This window comes from Schistocerca serialis, chromosome 3 (genome assembly GCF_023864345.2).
Source record: "Schistocerca serialis cubense isolate TAMUIC-IGC-003099 chromosome 3, iqSchSeri2.2, whole genome shotgun sequence".
Taxonomy (NCBI): Eukaryota; Metazoa; Arthropoda; class Insecta; order Orthoptera; family Acrididae; genus Schistocerca; species Schistocerca serialis.
In genome coordinates, this window is record NC_064640.1 from 619,322,993 (window position 1) to 619,343,537 (window position 20,545).

A 20,545-nucleotide genomic window follows, 5' to 3' on the forward strand; every position below is an offset into this window, starting at 1 on the left:
CAAATGAGAGTAAACAAACTTAAATATCAATAAATAAATTTAAATATTAAATAACATCAGGTGTGAGTGAGCGCTGCACCTTAGCCGTCATTGAGGCTACTATAATGCGTCACTTCCCCACTTACTTCAGCAGTGATCCACAGTTGCTGAAGTCAGTTGCCCCAGTTACCATGACAACTGAAGTGAGTGTTGGCAATGTCCTTCTATTTCTGACATTGTTTTCAAACAATGCATTCAAACCATTATTGTGGACTCTGCCTCCTCTGTTTTCTTGGTTCATTCCCTCAAAGAAAGACTGGTCCTCTTTTTCAGTCATAACACATGCTATATTGCAGTAGCCTAATTTGAAAATGCTCTTCACATGAGCAAAAGAGAAAATGGAAAACGAAAAAAATCGTTATTTTTTATTCCTTCACAGTTACAGTTGGCCAGCTGTCTGAATACAGGCTTCAGTTAATACAGATTGTTTATTAGTACAAATCAAAGTTGGCATTTGGTGATCAGTAAAGGAACTAATAATTATCCATTCACATAATTATTGATTTTAATCAAAATTCTCCTCTTTAGCAGCAGTGACTGGTCAAAATTCACTCCATTTTACCATAATATACAACTATTATATAGTAACATACAATTCAATCCTAGTTACTTATGAGAAAATATTAGTTTACACTTTTCATATACACTTTGGAATAATGGGTTTTAACCTATTTCTGCCAAAAATACTCACATTCTGGTATTGTATATGCTTCTTTACCTTCAAATGCACACCTTATGATTTTCATTCCAGGCTGTCTAAGTTGTGGCTTTACAGAATGAGAAACATGGATATTAAAATACTGGAACCAGAATTCTCAAATCTGCATATTTCATATTACTGATTTAACCGAGAACATTCAGTCAGTCCATTTTAAAGCCACCTGGGTCATGGGATGAGCTCTAATGACACTCTGACCTTTTTTAACTTTTGCCCAGTCTCCTTCTTCAGTACTACAGCCCTTGATGGACTTTGGCCTCTACAACAATCGTCCACATTTGTTCTCTGCTTATCTCTTCCATCCGCAGATCTCTGTCTTGGTAAGGTCAGCAAGCATATTGTCCAGCCACCTAGCTCTTTGTCACTCTTTCAGTATGCCTTTTATTATTCGTTTGGGCATCATGTCATACATCTTCCTCTCCACATGTCCTAACCAACATATTCTTCATATTTAATAAATGTCACTGTATCTTTCTCTTGCATAAGCTCTTGTATTTCATAATTGCACTTCACTCTCCAATCCTACGCTACTCTCACAGGCCTATAAATTTTTTGCAGGATTGTCCCATCAAATGCACTTAGTTGTTCGCATCTGCTTTTGTCATTGTCCACATTTCTGACCCATATGTAACAACTGGTTGTACAAGGGAATAGTATAATCTTAACTTGGCTGTTCTTGTAATTGGAGAATTCTCAAATACCTGTAAGTTTACGTATTAGATGCTGTTTCCCACTTGTATTCTTCTTCTAATATGGGGTGGTTATAATTACAGTGCAGCAAAACTTAGTAGATATTAGAATACATTAATGTGTTTCATTAGAGGCCATACATTTTGGGTTATTCAAAAAAAAAACATACAAAAGTGACCTTCAGACACACCTGTGCTCCCACACTTAGCTCCCTCTGGTGGATTTCTATAACATTTATCATGGCACTCCCTCCTACCACTGTACAAAAATTTGCAACTCCATGAATTATTTCCCACATTCAACATTTTTTGGTCTTCATTGACTGGCCTCATTAGACCACTGGGCTTAGTCAAGCACTTACAGATTGTAAAATTGACAGTATGTGTAAATTTTAACAACATAAAATAAATGATTACATCATTGTATTCGCCAAGCCTTCTGACTATGAAACTAGCGTTCTTGTAAGGGCTAAGTTTGAGTCGAATTGTCTACGTAATTAGTTTTAGCATAACATTGTAGTCTTTCTTTTTCTTTCATTGCCCACACAGGCATTTTTAAATCAATAATGTTAATGAAAGAGCCGACTATGCTGGAAGTGTAATAGCCCAATCAATAGAGACCAAAAAAAGTGAAGTATCTGGACTAGTTCATGTAATCGAAAGTTTTTTGTACAGTGATAGGAGAGAGTGACATGAACAACATACTAGAAATTCTGACTGGTGAGGGATGAGTGTGGTGATGGAGGTATGTCTGAAGGTCTCTCTTGCTCTTTGTTTTCTTGACTAACTCAAAAACTGTGGCCTCCAATGGAAATGTATCACAGTACGAAATTTAACTACATCAAATTTCCTAGAAAAGATTCTGGTCATTTTTTTTCTGTAGCACTAATAGTTTGCACCTAGCAACCAAGAGAATATGAAAATCTTGAGTGGTTTCTGAAGACTAGATAGAACATCATGGGTTGCATAAAATGATGTTGGTAGGGCAGCTGAATCACTCTGAATATACTGTTACAAACAGCATGCACCTCATACAGTTTTAGCTATGAAATAAATGTGAAGATCAAGCTCCAGAGTGTCTCTAAAAAAATATGGGATGATTATTTCCTTCTCAGAGTATCAGCCTTCTGTAATACTTAACAACAAATCAGCATATGCAAATAGCAATAAACAAATTTAAATAGTAAATCATATCATGAGCATTAGTGAGCACTGCAGCACAGCCATGATTTAGGCTGCTATGTTACAAAATGTTTCCGGCTCACTGTTATCAACAGTTTTCTTAAGAAAAAGCTAAAAAATCGAATCTAAATCACTGGTACATCCATGACCAGTGTCCAAAACAATTTCCAAAAAAATGTGTATTACCATTTGTTGGAAGACAGTCTACCAAAACAGGAAATATTTTGAAGGAAATGAAACATTCCACTACTCAACTGAGATAGTAGGCAAAAATGTGTTTTACCACAAAGGCACACAATCCTCAATGAATAAAAGCAGTGTCTATAACATCAGCTGCAAAGATTGTGGTTCATACTTCATAGGAGAAATGTCACCACAATTAAGGAAAACCACAGAAAATGGAAGCTGCAGAAAACACACTCTACATTTACACAGTTTTATCTGGAGACTTATTTCTTTGATGATCATAAATTCTTTGCTGTATATATTTGGACTATTATAAATGTCAACATCTTTGTCAGTTACAATAGACAAAGATCTAATGATGCAAAATCTAGGTTGTAAAAATAAATAAATAGAGAAATAAATGGCAAGAAATGTATTTTCTATATAAAACTGAAATTATTGGCATAATTACTTTTTTTCTGTACTGAAACAAATCTGATATAATATTACAACATATCCAACATGTTTTAAAACTGTCAGTTGAAATGTTGCGCAAATTCTCATGGTAATTCACCAAAGTTCCTAATATCTTAAATATTGGCGAAAAGTTTCTCACTCTTTGCAAACAACCATAGGCTTGATGGCATATTTAAAACACTTTAAATTAGGTAGTTAGGTAATTGGTATAATAAGCTGAGAAGGATCGATTGTTACTCACCATATAGAGGAGACATTGAGTCACAGACAGGCTCAATGAAAAGACTGTTATACGTTTAAGCTTTCAGCCAAAAAACTGAACTTAAATCCGTCCGAAGAGGCCATGAAGGCCTAGTGGAACCGACCGGCTACTGTGTCATCCTCAGCCCTTAGGCATCACTGGATGTGGATATGAAGGAGCATGTGGTCAGCACACCACCCCCCAACCGTATGTCTGTTTCCGAGACTGGAGCAACTACTTCTCAATCAAGTAGCTCCTCAGTTTGCCTCAAAAGGGCTGAGTGCACCCCGCTTGCCAGCAGAGTGAATGGTCACCTATCCAAGTGCTAGCCAAGCCTGACAACGTCTAACTTTGGTGATCTGATGGAGAGAGAGAGAGAGAGAGAGAGAGAGAGAGAGAGAGAGCAAGCAGTCTATCCTTTCCATAATATTGTTTTTATTTCATGCTGGACTTTCCTTTGTTTGAAATAATGATTCATCCAGGAACCTAAATATGAAGCTATTGTACATATATATTATGTATTATCTCTTACATAATGTCACAATTCTTTCTGCAGGGGTTGTACTGGCTCTCATCATTCTGGGTGTTTCTTTCCATCTGATGGCACTAGACTCACCAGGCATTAGCAGTCCATTTGATGCACAGGAAGGGCCGTGTTCTGCAGCTGAGTAAGTGTTCAGACTTCATAATATGTCAAATATTATAATAATAATAATAATAATAATAATAATAATAATAATAATAATACACTGTAGTGTGCTTTGAAGAATTACATTTCGAAATTTTTATAGAAAACACTGGAGTAGTGTACAATGTGAATTATCATGTATGTGCACAAATATTTAAACATGTATGTATACTTGCTTTCTAACATACTTCCACACTTCCTTCTGAAGGTATTGGTATTGTGTAACTACAGCATATGCAAACTAGTTTTTTTACTTTGATACACCTGAAAGTATGGTGCTTGCGAAATCGTACACATAATATAACTTCTACAGAACAAGTTAATTTATCTGCAGAGGAAGATAAAAGGTTTATTCTTTACCTCAGTGGAAATTACATTGGCACCTTCAGTTAAATGAAATAAGTAAAAGGTTGTGTTACAAGATGGTGTACACAGTAGGACACTCAGATCATCCCAGCGACTGGCAGAGAAGGCTGAAAGATCAACCTTGCACACAGAGTTTCAACAAAGCTCAAAATTTGCAGCTTTGTCCCGATGTCAGATTGTGGCTACCTGGTTCAGAGTTGAGTGGAAGGACTGCACCACAGACTTCGAAGGTTGTGTGACAAGCTAGGCTACGACTTCCTGTACTTGCACGATTGGGTAGAGAAATGTAGGGTCACCCTAAATGAGTCTGGTGTACAATTCACATCAAAGGCTGAAACCTAGACTGTGTGTTGGGTGCACAGAAAGATTTTTTTAGATTGGGTGACTCTCCATCCTCTCCACATAATGAGCTGTAGGAGATACAGAAGTGCAAGTGTAAGATCCAAAAGAATGCCCTGTCCCCTCCCCCAAAGCAAGAGTATTAAAATTTTAGTAATTAACTGCCAAAGCATTTTCATCAAAATGCCATAGTTTGAAGAATTCCTGAAAAACGTGCAGCTCATGTAATACTAGATACAAAAAGCCAATTAAAACCTGAAGTTGACAGCAGTGAGATTTTTGGGTATAATTTAAGTGGTTATCAAAAGAGTAGGCTAATGGGAAGTGGAGGTGGTCTATTAGTTGTGGTGGACAAGAAACTCAGTTTCATGAAGATAGAAATTGAAGCTGCATATGAGATTGTTAGGGCAAGACTCAGTATCAGATGCAGGCATAAAATTGTAATTGGATCCTTTTATTGCCCACCAGGCTTGCCTCCTGATCTAACTGAAAACTTTAGAGAACACCTCAGTGTGCTTGTAAGCAAATTTCCCAAATCACAGGGAAATTATCCATTAATGAGTTGGGAAAATTAGTTTTGTTAGTGGTGGATGTGAAAAGACATTGTGTGAAACATTACTAAATAACTTCTCTGAAAACTACCAGGAACAGTCAGTTTGGAACCCCACTCATGATGGAAATATATTGGATCTAATGGCAACAAATACATGTGACCTCACTGAGGATGTTCACATGGAAACTGGCATGACTGACCATGATGCAGTTGAAGCAGCAGTGATTACAACAGTACAAACGACAACTGAAACCAATAGAAAGAGACATACATGCCATGAACTAGGTAAAAAAGCAGTAGTGTCATATATCAATGAGGAACCTGAAACTTTCAGCACAGGAAAGAAGAATGTAGAGAAAATATGTCTCGAGTTCAAAAGAATAGTTGACCATGCACTGGATATAAATGTACCCAGTTCATAATGGGAGAGACCATCCGTTGTATACAATCATTCTAAAGAAACTGCTAATGAAACAGTGACTACTGCATAATAGGTGTAAAAAAAAAAAAAAAAAGCATAAGACTATAGATAGAGAGATGCTGAATGAAATGGGGTCTGGCTGTAAAGAGAGCAATGTGTGAAGTCTTCACTGACTTCCATAGCATAATACTGTTAAATGGTCTTTCACGGAACCCAAAGAAATTCTGGACATACTTAGAGGCTGTTAGTTGGACCGAAGTTAGTGTCCAGTCACTCGTGAATGAGACAGGAACTGAAATTGAAGGTAGCAATGCAAAATCTGAAATGCTTAACTCCATTTTCAAATATTTCTTTACAAATTAATATCTAGGGGTATTGGGCCAACTTATTTCTCGGCCACTGTGGGGATCTGTAATATAGATAATAATCTCAGTGGTGGTTAGAAACCACTGAAATGATTAAAATTGAACAAACTTCCAGGGCTCGATGGAAACCCTATCAGATTCTATACTGAATCTGTGACTGAGTTTGCCATTTTTGTAACTGTAAACGATCATATCCCTCAAAGAAAAATCCATGCTCAGTAGTTAGAAGAACTCTCCTTTTCATATATTGTGAAATTATAACATGGAGAGACAAAGGAAAGTAAAACGAAGAAACCCCTGTAGGTAGAAGTTACAAGATCCAGTTATACACATCTCGGCTTGCAGAAGTATATAATCAATCACAACTGTAATAAAACTCTAGTGTCACCATATTGTCTATTGTTTTTAAATTAATGTTTGATTAAGGACACCATTTCTTTGATGCATAACTAACCATACCATAACATCAGCAAGTCTTGACATTATCTTGATTAATCAACACTCCATTTTTTCATTATATTGATAACACCAACACATACATTTGCACATGAGCAAGTGAGTGAATGTCTGCAGCATTTACAGAGAAACAACTTTCACATTTGGATCAGGTTCAGTACATTGCACATCACAAACACTTGGTGCAAACTCTTTTAATGAACCAAAAGACTACCCTGCTTAACCAGTGTGCCCAGCACTTCACATAATAATTTGGGTTAAAAATGAAAAAGATGACACCATTAAATAATTAGAACAAAATTTCAGGTGTGAGCTGTAGGAGAACCTTTATTTATATGGAGAATTTACCATTGCTATAAAAATCTTTGCACTGCATGTGGCAAAAAGTTTTAGGAGATTGCAAAATCATTAAAAGGCTGACTGTTTACAGAATTTTTTGCTCCTTATTCAAAAACAATAAATATTATGTGACTGTTGCAACCAGTATTGGAAAGTGAATATGGTATTGAAATAAGACAGTTGTGCCTATTTTCCTCGCCCATTTGATAGAGCAGTCCCAAATTAGTCTAGTGTAATATTCATTTTATCAGTCAATGTTAACAGGGTCATTAGATCATGAAGAATAACCAGTGCTTCAATGATGACTGAACAGCACCCTGACCTGCTCAGCTACTGCTGAAGTACTGGTTGCTCTTAGTGTGTTAATGTCTTTGTTAATACATATGAATAAAATAAATATTGAAATATACTAATTGGACCCATCTATCAAATGGCACACACAATTCTGTGCTAAAATAACTTTATTTGTAATGGGAAACAAACTGGCACTTTCTGTCGACACTGAGCATCGCATGAAAGACATGAGTATTTGTTTGGGGTAACTCTGGCTACACATTGCAAAAGTGAAATTTTCGTGGTGGAGGGTTCATCAAACCACTTTAACACAATTTCTGTAGTGTTCAGCTCTCAGATAGTGCGTGGAAAAAATGAACACTTAAATCTTTCCATGTGAGCTCTTATTTTATTATAATGGTAATTTCTCCCTCTGTAGATAGGAGTCAACAAAACAATTTTGCATTTGGAGGAGAAATTTGGTGATTGAAATTTCTTGAAAAGATCTTGCTGTAGCAGTAATACAAAATGAGCTGCCCTTCTTTGAACTTTTTTGATGTCTTCCATCAGTCTTATATGATAAGGATCCCATCCTGCCCAAGAATAATCTAGAAGTCTAATATAACTAGCCTCTTTAGTATATCTGCTGCATCTTCTAAGTGTTCTTCCAATAAAACACTGTCTTCACTTCACCTCCCCAAAACATTTTCTGTGATAATTCCAATTGTAATCCTCACATATTTAACTGAATTGACAGCTTTAAATTTTTGTGATTTACAATTTAACAGAAATCAAACAGATCCTATATAGTGCTTATGTGGATGAACTCTCACTTTTTATGCCTTACTCAATTGTCACTTTTCGTATCGTACAGATATCTTGTCTAAATCATTTTGCAATTGGTTTTGATCTTCTGATGACTTTACTTAACTATAATCACAGCATCATCTGCAAATAGTCTAAGAGGACTGCTCAGATTATCTCCTAAATTGTTTGTTTAGATTAAGAACAGCCTGTAACATTTCGCTCTGGAATGCCAGCTATCACTTCCATTTCATTCAATGACTTTCCATCAGTTACTGTGAACTGTGACCTTTCTGACAGGAAATCACAAATCCAGTCACACACTGTGACTATGCTCTGTAGGCATACAATTTGATTGGAAGCCCACTTGTGAGGAAGAGTGTCAAGTGCCTTATCTAGAAACACAGAATCAATTTGAGAAACACAGTTGACAGCACTCATTATTTTGTGAATAAAAAGCAACTTGTGTTTCAAAAGAATGATATTTTGTGGATCCATGCTGACTATATGTCAATAGATGCACATAACATTATTTAACAATTTGAAATTGACCATTTTCCACTGCAGGACATGTGCATCTTGTGTGGACCAATTAGCAGGATGCGGCTTTTGCTACTGGGATCTTGATGTGGCAACTAATGGAACATGCCTGCCTGTTAATCCTGAAGGTGAAGCATTAGTGGGGCTATGTTCTAACATGACATCAACTCTTGTGGATGATGGGCTGACACTGGCTGTGGGATGGTGCCCATCACGTTATTCTGCTCTTGCAGTTGCATCACTTGGCATCTACCTTTTGTTTTTTGCTCCAGGTATGTCTCAGTTTTTATTGCAAGAGGATTGGACAGAATCTGAGCAATTAAAAACTTTTTGTGTAAGTTGTCCACAATAAAAGATTTTGCTAGCTTAAGGGGCTCCAGAACGCCCTATACTTGCAATGTTAAAATAACGCTTATAAATTACATCTTTCCTCACAAAGTATTTGAGGTAGGAAGTTGAACTTTTTACACATTATTTATTGGAATATGGGCTACAACTTAACACAGGGATTTTACAAAATTTTAGTTCAGTTATTAAAGATGATTTTTTTTTTCAATTGTAATGAAAATTCACAACATTTTTTTGCAATTTTTTATTTATATATTCAAAAATATACAGTTTTTTGGAAAAAGGCTGTGTTAAATTATGCAGAAGGTACTGTGTAACATTTACTGAAAGTTTGAAGCAAATATGTTTGGAAGATCCTTAGAAAACATGTAATTAGTATGAGAAAATAAAAGTTTTGGGAATCGAGCGACAAAGATTGGATTAACTTTTTAGTGCATTCCAGGTCCATAGGATGGATTATCTTCATCCTCTGCAAACTCCTCCTCCAGCTTCCTCTTGTTCCTCTTTCTGTTTACTCTTGCTTGTATTTCTAGACTCTTTACAGCCCTGTCTACAGCCCGAAGGCGTTCCTTGTCTAAAGCAAGCATCGCTCGTACCATGTTAGAACCTATCTTCATTCCCATATTTCTAAATACCTTGCACCTTACAATGTTGCCATCATTGAAAGTCGCAACAGCATCATACACACCAAAGTGAAGTGTTTCCATTCCAACAAATACAGTCTTGGGGATTCTCGACCATATAACACTATTTACACTTTCATTGGGGTTTTGAGTTTTTCCGTGAATACACTTGTTCAACAGTTCAGGTGCTGCTAAGTCTCTGAAAATAGGTTTTATCACCTCCATTATTGCATGAGGCAGACTATGCTTATGAGTGTACACTTCACCAGTTAGCAATCCTTTGTTATATTTACACCAACTGTCTTCTTCTTTGGGACACAAGTTATGTTGGGGATTTTCATCGGTTGAAGAAGTATGAAAAAAAAAGAGCCCAAACAGCCTTCTTCATTTCGTCGACACTTTGTGTATTTTGCCTAATAGCCATTCCATAATAGTTCTGTATTTTGTCAATTACACTGTCAGTTAACCTTCCCTTCCCATCCAACCCTTTACCATCACTGAGTTTTTGTTTTTTGTACGAAGCTTTCAGTCACCGAAGTCTTGTTCCCATTCGTTTCTGTACGTGTCCAATACACTCAAATTTCTGCACTACAACATCACCACCATAGGGCTTCAGTCCTTGAACATGTTTGAAACTTTTAGAATCACCGTCACCAAGGTAGTTAACATATCGCACTTTATCACACGCCTCAGAACGCTGGAATATACTGGCAACACCAGCCACTTCCATTCCTCCACTACTGCCACTATAGTTAGCTTTGCAATTATTTTCATGTGTACCTTTATATTTTTGTGGACATCTACAATACTTTGATATTACTGCTACATCTAAAACTTTCCCTGTATACATACTGGTGGCAGATACTACACCATGAAGAGATGTGTGTCCCCGTTTATGCCAGGTACCATCGAACGCTGCAGTCAAATCTCTGTTACCATTATTTTCCATTACTGCCTCTTCCACAGCGTTCTTAATAGATTCTATACAGACATATTCTACTTTAGACCCTATTAATTTATTATAGGTTGTAAACTTGGTTGGGGGATTTGGAAGATTCATGATGCCACAGAAAATTGCACCTGCAGTAGCACCCTTACCAACTGAACGCAAGGAATAAACAAATCTAATGTTGTGTTTGTAGATTTTGCTACCATTTTCTTCAGTTACAGTTACTGCAACACTGTTCCAAAAGGTGGTCATGTATGAACACTTATCACATTTCAGTTGTATTTCACTAGCAAGTCCTACGTGCTTTATTATGGAGAGTTCCAGACCAATTTCACTACAATGAATACATCTTACACAGTTTGAAAAAAGTCCTTTGAGAACCGACATATCAAATATTTCATTCACATCTGATTCACCCATAAAACATTCATAGTTTTCACTCATTGAACCAAGCTTCTTCTGTGAAGTATTTTCTTTCCCACTTTGACTGCTATGGGCAGGTGTACTTGAGAGGTTAGGTTCACACACTTGGTTATCGTCTTTATTGTTTACAGTAATAACACATACCTTTGGCCTTCCAACATTTCTCCTTTTCTTAAAAGCCTTCAGAGGATTTCTAATAACTTTACTTTTATTCAGTATTATACTTCAACAAAACAGACACTCAAGAAACAGAATTAATTATGAATATTTTCGAGATAATGACAGAGCAAATAAACATGAAACAATCGACAATCACACCAGCGATATATATTGAACCATCACAGGTTAGCCACAACACATACTTTATCTCACATCACTAAAATGTACCTGATGAACACGGACGTTAATAATAACACCATTTGACAGCAGTTTAACAGCGCCACAGTGGGTCACGCCCATGTAGAATACATTTCAAAAAAAATTTAAAAATAGTTGTAGTCTTCAGAATTGAAATGCAAAAAGTAAAAATTGAACTTTTCATGATTTTGAGCCTTTCCGGAGCCCCTTAAGGTGAAGTAGTGGAACAGTATGTGAAATTAAATGTTATATTCTAGGATGATGATTTAGTTTTAGTCAACTTCTAATTTAAATATTCTATTCATGAGGCAAGTTGGTATGTGGAATCACCTTTCTGGAAGCCTCTTTGACTACATCCCAGTGTATCTAGAATGCTGTTTACAGCAGCGAACTTATTTTTGCTCAGTACAAAATAATATCTCTTGTAAAACAGTAGAGCAGTTGACTAGAACAAGTTTTCTTTAACAATATCTGGAAAACAAGTTGCTCAAGAACATCGTAGTCCAAAAAATTCAATCTCTCTAATTCATTGTGGAAGACTGTTACAGAATTCTCATTAGAACATTGTTTTTAAACAGTATCTGTAGGATTTTTAATTGGGAAAATGTGGCTTGGAATTTGTATCTGATCTTTCTGATTGAGGTTTTCTGAAAATGTTTCATGAAACATCTCTGTAAGTGAGATTGACAATGTATGCTTGTGTGGTGGTACTTGGCTCTAAAATTGCCATTTCAAATTGTGGTGGTGGAATAAATTTTCCTCGCCAGTGTTTGGCAGTAAGTGGATGAGCTACACAGATAATTATAGATTTTAGTATACAAAAGGAATAAAATATATTATTCTGTTGTTCACACTGTGAAACTATCTTCAGTGAATTCTTCAGCAGAGAAGTGGCACTTTTCCACCAGGTGAGTAAAGAGCTATTGTTTCAGTGAAGCTCTATGTTTAATAAGTTACTGGCTTTCATTTTATTGTAAATTTTTAACTCTGTGTACTCTGAGGTGATTGGGTAAAGAGTTTTAAATGATGTTTTGTGGCATTTAAAATTTTCTCTGTAGCGAGTGCTGCAGTTGTGGTGGAAAACAGTGTCAAGTGTACATTTGTTTTTGTATAAGTCAACCAACACCTCATACATGTAAAGGGAGGGAATGGGTAGTTCTTTTAATTTTTTGTGGTGGTAAACATGATACACATTATTCACAATGTATTTTCTTTCATAATAATGCTAAGAGCCTTGTGACATTTGCTGAATATCCCTGGAAGATTGTCATAATGAATCAGCAACTCAAAGTAACTGTTTTGAATTATCTTTCTGGTATCTATATTTGTGTCACCTGAAAAAATACACATTGAAAATGCTAAGGTACTATATTTATTTGCTAAGTAGTCATTTTTTATCTCCCAATTTAAATTTTTATCAAGATTTAGGCCTAAGGACTTTTATAGGGTTTGCTTCTGTGATTCCTTTTATTTTGCTCTGTTCTAATGACTAATTTTCAAACTGTATTATTTTGTATTTAGTTCCATTTAGTTTTAGACCATTTTAATGGAGATAAGAATCAAGTCTTTCAAAAGTATTTTTATACTTTATGGAATTCTTTGATGCACATAATTTTCAATTAGAAAAGATACGAGCAAATAAAATTGAATGAACATTAGGAGCAAGTGGCTCATCATTTATATAGAAGAGGAATAGATAGATACCCAATATCCAACCTTGAGGGACTACTTCAAAAAATTGTTTTCCAGTTTCAGGAGTAATGGCTGGAATTTGAAATTACAATTGTTTACTTTCTATCTAGCAAGTAAGACTTGAACCATTGTAAAGCAGTGTCCCTGATTCCGCCTATTACAGAATACTCATATGACCTTTTTGTCCTTATCTAATGTGGAGCATATTTTTTGAGCAAACTCATTGATGGTATTTACAGAGCTTTTTCCTAGTTGTAATAATCCAAACTGGGTTTTAAAAATTTGTCATTTATAGTAAGCAATGTTTGAATCTGTTTTGCTGCAATCCTTTCAAATGCATTAGAGGACACTGGGGGAACTGAGACGGAACAGTAATTCCCTATATCTTCTGTTGATTCCTTTTGAATAACGGCTTTATCTCTGCACAATACAGTACATCTGGAAATGTACTTGTGCAAAGGATTTTCATTTTTCATATCTCTTGGGGTGATTTTATTTATCTATATATTTTAATGTATTTATTTTTTAAATGGTTTAAAAGATGTGTTGTGGTAGTTTTCCAAGCTTATGAAATTTGCCTTGTCTTGGTAGGCTGTCATATGTTCATCTGATCTTACTATGTTACAGTATTCACTGAAATAATGGGACATGGTTTACTATATTATTTTCAAATCTAATTTTCAGAATCACTTGATATTTGACTTAGGCTTCTCATTCTGACTGAATAACTGACCACACTGATTTTGTCATATTTATTTATTGGAGGATGAATGCAGGCTATTATATGCCATTTTTGGCAGCCAATATGACTTTCCTGAATATAGCTTTATAATCAGGATTTCTGCTTGCTTTTAGCTCATTGTGGAGCTCTCTCTTTCTGACTCTAGAGACTTTTATTCCTTTTGTAATCCACTTAATCTTACTGCTAACATTCTCTTTTACCAAGTTCTGAGAGGACAAGATTAATTGAATATATATAAGAAACAATTTAAGAAGTTTTATGTGGTGCTTGAACTTAAGTGATCTACAGGCCAGCATACAACACTTTGTTTACTGCAGAAGAAATCCATATTATCTTTGCCGAAATTCATTTTTATGTGAGGGAAAGTCAAAAAGTAAAGGGACTTTTGCAATTTCTTGCCATAGGGCTCAGTAACACTGCTCTTATCCAGAGCTGATGTTTTGTTGTCTGCAGCAATTCTATGCAATGTGTCACTCTTATTCCCACATTAGTCATTGTATTGTAGCAGGCCATGAAACATGCCAGCTCCATTGCTGATCTGCACCAAGGAGGAAATGAGTGCAGTGATTCACACTTTGTTTGCGGAAGATGTTAAACCCGTGGAAATTATCCACTGGATGCAAGAACAGTAAGGTGACAGCTTTTTATTGTGAAGCAAGATCTATGAATGGACAGAGCACTTCAAACAAGGGAGAACTTCTCTATGTGACGAGGAATGATCGGGCATGCCATTGATGTCAAAAACTGAGGACAATTTGGATGTCACTGAGGGCATGGTGGTGGAAAACAGATCAATCACAGTAGACAAAATCACCAATACTTTACATATTGGTCATGGCTCATTGTATTCCATCTTGCACAACAGGCTAAATTTTTGGAAAGTGTGTGCAAGGATGGACATCCCGTAACCATTTGGCCTGCTTTCAATGTGAGGGAGCTGGATTTTTACAGCAAATTGTTACTGTGGATGAAATGCGGGTCCATCATCATGAACCGGAAAGTAAGGCTGCAGGCATAGTTAGGAAATAACCACCATCACCAGAAGTTAAGAAATTTAAATGTCAACCATCAGTTGGTAAAATTATGCTAACACTATTCAGTTAACCTTATGAGGCAAAACTCTGAACAGTGAGAACTATTATGATATGTTGTGAGCTAAAGTGAAACATGCATTCAGATCCAAACATCATGGAAAACTGTGAAAAGGTGTCATCCTGCAGCAAAATAACACTTGGCCACATTCTGCCAAGCACACAGCCAAAATGATAACAGTTGGGATTTAAATTGCAGGAACACCTGCCATACAGCCCAGACCTGGCACCAAGCGATTTCTTTATGTTTGGATTATTGAAGGAAGTAATCAGGAGAAGAAGATTTGCAACTGATGCAGAAGTCATTGATGCAGTGCAAAATTGGTTACAGGCACAACCAAAATACTTTTTTTTCCAATGGAATCAAAAAACTTGTGAAACATTCGACAAAGTATGTTGAAGTAGAGGGAGGGTATGTAGAAAAAATGTATGTTTCAGTTTTCTATCATTAGAATAAATATTCCTTTTCTCAAAAGTCCCTTTACTTTTTGACTTCCCCTGATATATGCACTTGTGAAGGCTTTTTTTTATCTGTCTTTGGCGGCTCAATAAACAGAGCTGAATGATCCAAAATACCTAGTTCTAAGCATTACTAACTTGCATTTGCAAACTGTTAGTTTGTAATAATATTATTGGTGGAGGTCATTGATCTATTATTTTCTCTAGTACCTTAAGAAAAGTTTACCTTGAAACCAAATGCCTGAAATAAGAAACAAAATTTTGTGGCTTCACTGATTTCAACTAATGCGTTTAAGTTGAAGTCTGCTGTGATCATGACTTTTTTCTTACCTTCTTTCTTATAATTTTGCAAGAGACATTGAAAGTTTAACACTTTTGTAATAGCATATGCAGGAAATCCACAAAGTGCTATAATCACTGTATTCAGATAACTTAACTCTACATAGCAACTCTCACCCTCTCTCTGCATTTAAATAACTAAAATTTTTGCTTGCTTCATAGCTTACTGAAGAATCAACAACAATGAATTTATTTCTGCTAGGAAAGCTGCTAGCTACCTGAAATTATTAATACTATCTAAAACTTTTATACAGTCTTTTTTTAACTATCATTTTATTGTGATAATGATATGATGCAAGTCCTTTCTTTGGTATTTAGATTTTTTATTTTAACTTGGCATTTTTACCTTGATGTATCAGTTTCCCCTGCTTTTTAGGAGTTCACACAAATCTATAAACTTTCACAGATGTTCATAGAGCCTAACTTATTGAGGTGTTGGCCAATTTTTTTCCCAGACATTTATCACTTAACAAACTTACTTGGGTCAAACAATGTTGCCCCAAAACATCACACTGTTCCCTAATGCCACTATCTATATGTTGAGGTAGGTATCACTTGCTGATCTTCTGTGAACAATACCACTGATTGCCAGCCTGCAAACTGTCTATGCAGATTTTGCTGATCTAATCAGATTTTGTGTTCCACTCAGTATTTCTTCCTTACTGCTGCTGTGGATGTGTTGTTTTCACATAGATAAAATCACCTTTTTAGTTACCAATTCTTTCAGTTTCGTTATAATTTCTGGCTATGTTCCTTTTCACACTAAAGTATATTTTTAGAAATGTATCTTTGGCTAATGGGCTTGAATTCAAAGTTGAACATTGATCTTACTGTCTGGCACAATAACACTTTTAAACATGGAATCACCTGTTAATAGGACATAAATTTTGTCACTTTCTTTCCTAGCAGCTCTTACACATTTATCCTTTTCATGGTCGATAACTGTTTTTCATTTATATTTTATCACTTGCTATTTCTCTGATGGAGTTCTCTGCAGCATTTTTCACTGTATTACATGTATGTGAATTTTGCCACTTTTTTCAGTAATCAATTATTTTCCACACACAAAGGACTTTCTTTCACTGACTAGTTTAGCATTTGTTTATTTTAGTGACTCTGTTGATGGCGATCATTTTGCCAAATGAGGTCAAATTGGAGAGGAGTAGGCTATGCGCTGGCAACAGCTTTTACCACCTCTGTTCCTTTCAGATATAACACACACACACACACACACACACACACACACACACACACAAACAAACAAACAAACAAACAACAACAACACCACCACCACATCACACTATCCAACTACCTCTTCATAGTTATTCATGATGCATGCACACACCTGACACCTTGTAACAGACTAGATAAAGGCAATGGCAAACCACGTCCACTAGGACCTTGGCCAGGACAGCAGTGTGGGACTACCTTGCCCTTTCATCCCTCCCCCACCCACCCACTTCACCTATCTTACACTGAATCTCATTTCCTGAGTATGGGATCGACTTCAACCTTTTACTCTTCAAAAATGCTGTAACTGATGCTAGTTCTGTTGGGAATATTTTCTACTGAGCTAACTTTCTGTGGACAGAATATTAAAAATATATAAATACTTTGGTAGGACAGTCTATCAACATATTTTCTAACATGTACACAAAGCCATTACAAGAATCATATGGAATAATGTACTGTGTATCATAAACTAAATAAATCTGTTAGTTGAATATACTTTTTAAAAAGCAGCTAATCTAAGCTAATATAGAATAACAAATAGTATATGCATTATAAAAGTCTGATGTTGCAGCAGTGTTGTCCCACTGTATGTGTTAGTATGTTGAAGGTAGATGTTCACCATTTGCCACTCGCTTACTGGACAATTGTCAGTTAGTTTGTGTAGTACTCTGATGCATGAAAGCAAATTCTTTAACTACTAGTTAACAGTTTGACCATGAATTGGTATGATATTTAGTGAGAAAACATGAGGCTTGTTAAAGATAAACCATCACTGAAAGATGCTTTACTTGGGGTCTGAAGGACAGTGAACAACTTGATGAAAAATGCATCATGAAATTAAGGTGGAAACCAACATGCATGTAGCATAAGGCTGTTGAAGACCATACATTCCTGTCACCCCTCGCACTCCTTCTTTCTTTAAATCTCCACTTTGATGTATATGTTGTAGTCTTAAAGATAAATTTTCTAAACTTATTACTTTTTTGTAGTAATACATCACTTGATACTATAAACAACATGAATGTGTTTTATACTCACTGAAGACTATACTAGGCTGTTTAATTTGCTCTATTTGTAATTGTTACCTGATTTACAGGTATGGGTACTATGCCATGGACAATAAATTCTGAAATATATCCAACCTGGGCCAGAAGCTTTTGCAATAGTTTTGCAACATCTACAAATTATGGATGTAATCTGATAGTTTCAATGACTTTCCTCACACTTACTGAAGTGTTGACCAAGGAGGGTAAGTTAGATGTAGTTAACAAATCATCACATTTTGTGCAAATGTTTATTATGTAATAGGTTGTAAAATTTCAACAAGATATGAAATTAATTTGCATAAAACACTTAGATAACTGCTGCTCCTGAAGATAATTGTTTTGGATAACAATGTTTCATTTACCAGTACTATGAGAAGTGCATAATGTTGAATTTTCATTACTGGTTTTAGAGTTATCTAAATGGACGGAAAGTTAATGTAGTATTAAAACTTTACAGTATAAAACAATGAAATAGGAATGGAGGGTGGAGGAAAGAGGAGGACATGCAGAGATCATAAAATATTGACAAAGAACTAGAATACTTGGCGACTAAGTGGCTGAGGAAACTAGAAGTTGGGATTAACATAAAGAAAATGAATAAAACTAAAACCAAAAATGTTTTGTTTGGGAGACAAGATGAACTAAGAGAGGTTGATTTAAGACTGCTAGAAAGTGACCTTTTTCCAGGTTATAGGGGCAAAAATTTGACTGTATATTAATATGAGTGAATTGTGAACTTTCTGTGCTGTTAAGGACATTTATGTCTGATATTACAACTTCCTTCCTGAAATTTCTCATTCCCAGTTGTTCCAAAGGTAAACTGATTTGTCTCCCTGCCTTATGTAGTTGCAATGATATGAATTAATTTTTAATAATATATAATGTGAATTATGTTTTGACAACATAGTTATTTACATGGATCTTAAGTGTTAAGTCTCATTTAAATGCTGTGCTGGCATTGTGTATATGAAAAGAAGCTGTGGCCTTCCACCATATTGTATTGAAGATTGATAACAATATTTATATGTGTGTTTCATATAACTAACTTTCTTATTGATTTTCCAGCATAGTTTGATGCTTTTTGTTTGTCACAATTTACATGTAATTTCCTGTCCTTTTTTTAATATACCGTGTGATTAAAAAGTCAGTATAAATTTGAAAACTTAATAAACCACGGAATAATGTAGATAGAGGGGTAAAAATTGACACACTTGCTTGGAATGACATGGGGTTTTATTAGAGAGAGAAAAAAAAAAAAAAAAAAAAAAAGAAGAAGACTAAGTATTGCTAGACACTTGAAAGATCTCTTGCACGCATCGTTTGATTATGATCGTGTGCGCAGCCGCCACTTTCGTCATGCTTGGCCTGCCAGGTCCCCAGACCTCAGTCCATGTGATTATTGGCTTTGGGATTACCTGAAGTCCCATTTGTCTAACTTTTTTATACTAATTATTGCTATTCTGATCAGATGAAGCGCCATCTGTCGGACATTTTTTGAACGTTTGTATTTTTTTGGTTCTAATAAAACCCTATGTCATTCCAAGCATGTGTGTCAATTTGTACCTCTCTATCTACATTATTCCATGATTTATTCAGTTTTCAAATTTATACTGACTTTTTGATCACCCGGTATTTATGAAGAACCTTTCCCAAATATCACTTGCAGTTCAATTGGTGCTTCATTTTTACTGGTACATATTGCCTGTTTCTGTGTCTAAATATTGAAGACAAGACACTGTAAAAAGTCATCTACAAGGACAGGACAGGCATAAAGGAATTACAATTTGCACTGAAAATGATCAAAGTGGAACATAACTACATGCTTATTGGCTGTTGGAGTGTGTTTCAGTGGATCGGATATAATATGTTGCTAACTGACGGATTTCATATTTAAAATACTTACCATTTCAGTTCTTCAAACTTCCTGGCAAACTAAAACCATATGCCAGACTGGGACTCAAACCCAGGACCTTTGTCTTTTGCAAGTAGGTTCTCATCTGCTTGAGCTGTCTGAGCATGACTCATGACTCATGACCTGTGACAATGTGTGCCATGCTTGGATAGCTCAGTCAGTAGAGCAATTACCTATGAAAGGCAAAGGCCGAGGCTTGAGTCCCAGTCCAGCACACATTTTTTTCTGCTGGGAAGTTTCAGCTTGGTGCAGACTCCATGCCAGAGTGAAAATTCATTCTGGGGTTCATTCCTCATCTGTCAGGTGCTTAAGAGTATATTCCTGTAGTACATACTAGTTGCCTTCATATGTAATCCTTCAGGTATGGGACCTGAGTACACTGTTGCAGGCTAGGAGCATCTGCACTGGCAGTAAACCACACACACATTTGTCAGGTGCAGTCTCATGGGTAAAAATTTACTGCTGGCTTCTGTTGATGACATGTGGTAGATATTACTTCATAAGCTAAACTTAGTTATCGGTGCTGATGTACTGTTAAGCTCTTTCTCAGGAAATGAATGAGCAGAAAGAAAATGGAAACAACCTTATCTTGTGGAAAAAAGTGTAAACTGGTACATTACAATACTTAGAAAGCTAAGGAATTTTTCAGCACAAAGTGCACTCTCCAGTCCAGTGA

At 35.8% G+C, this 20,545-nt stretch overlaps 1 protein-coding gene across 2 annotated transcripts in view; it reads left to right on the forward strand.

The window, feature by feature from the left end:
- The window catches only part of LOC126470504 (proton myo-inositol cotransporter-like), a 500,775-nt gene that overhangs the window by 464,228 nt on the left and 16,002 nt on the right, over nt 1-20,545 (forward strand). For both annotated transcript variants that reach the window (XR_007586223.1, XM_050098392.1), the window contains exons 8-10: nt 4,068-4,179; nt 8,683-8,927; nt 18,008-18,160. Coding sequence is in view for 1 of the 2 variants with exons in the window: in XM_050098392.1 (XP_049954349.1) it covers nt 4,068-4,179; nt 8,683-8,927; nt 18,008-18,160 (510 nt within the window). In the remaining variant the exon portion in view is untranslated. The remainder of the gene's footprint in view (nt 1-4,067; nt 4,180-8,682; nt 8,928-18,007; nt 18,161-20,545) is intronic.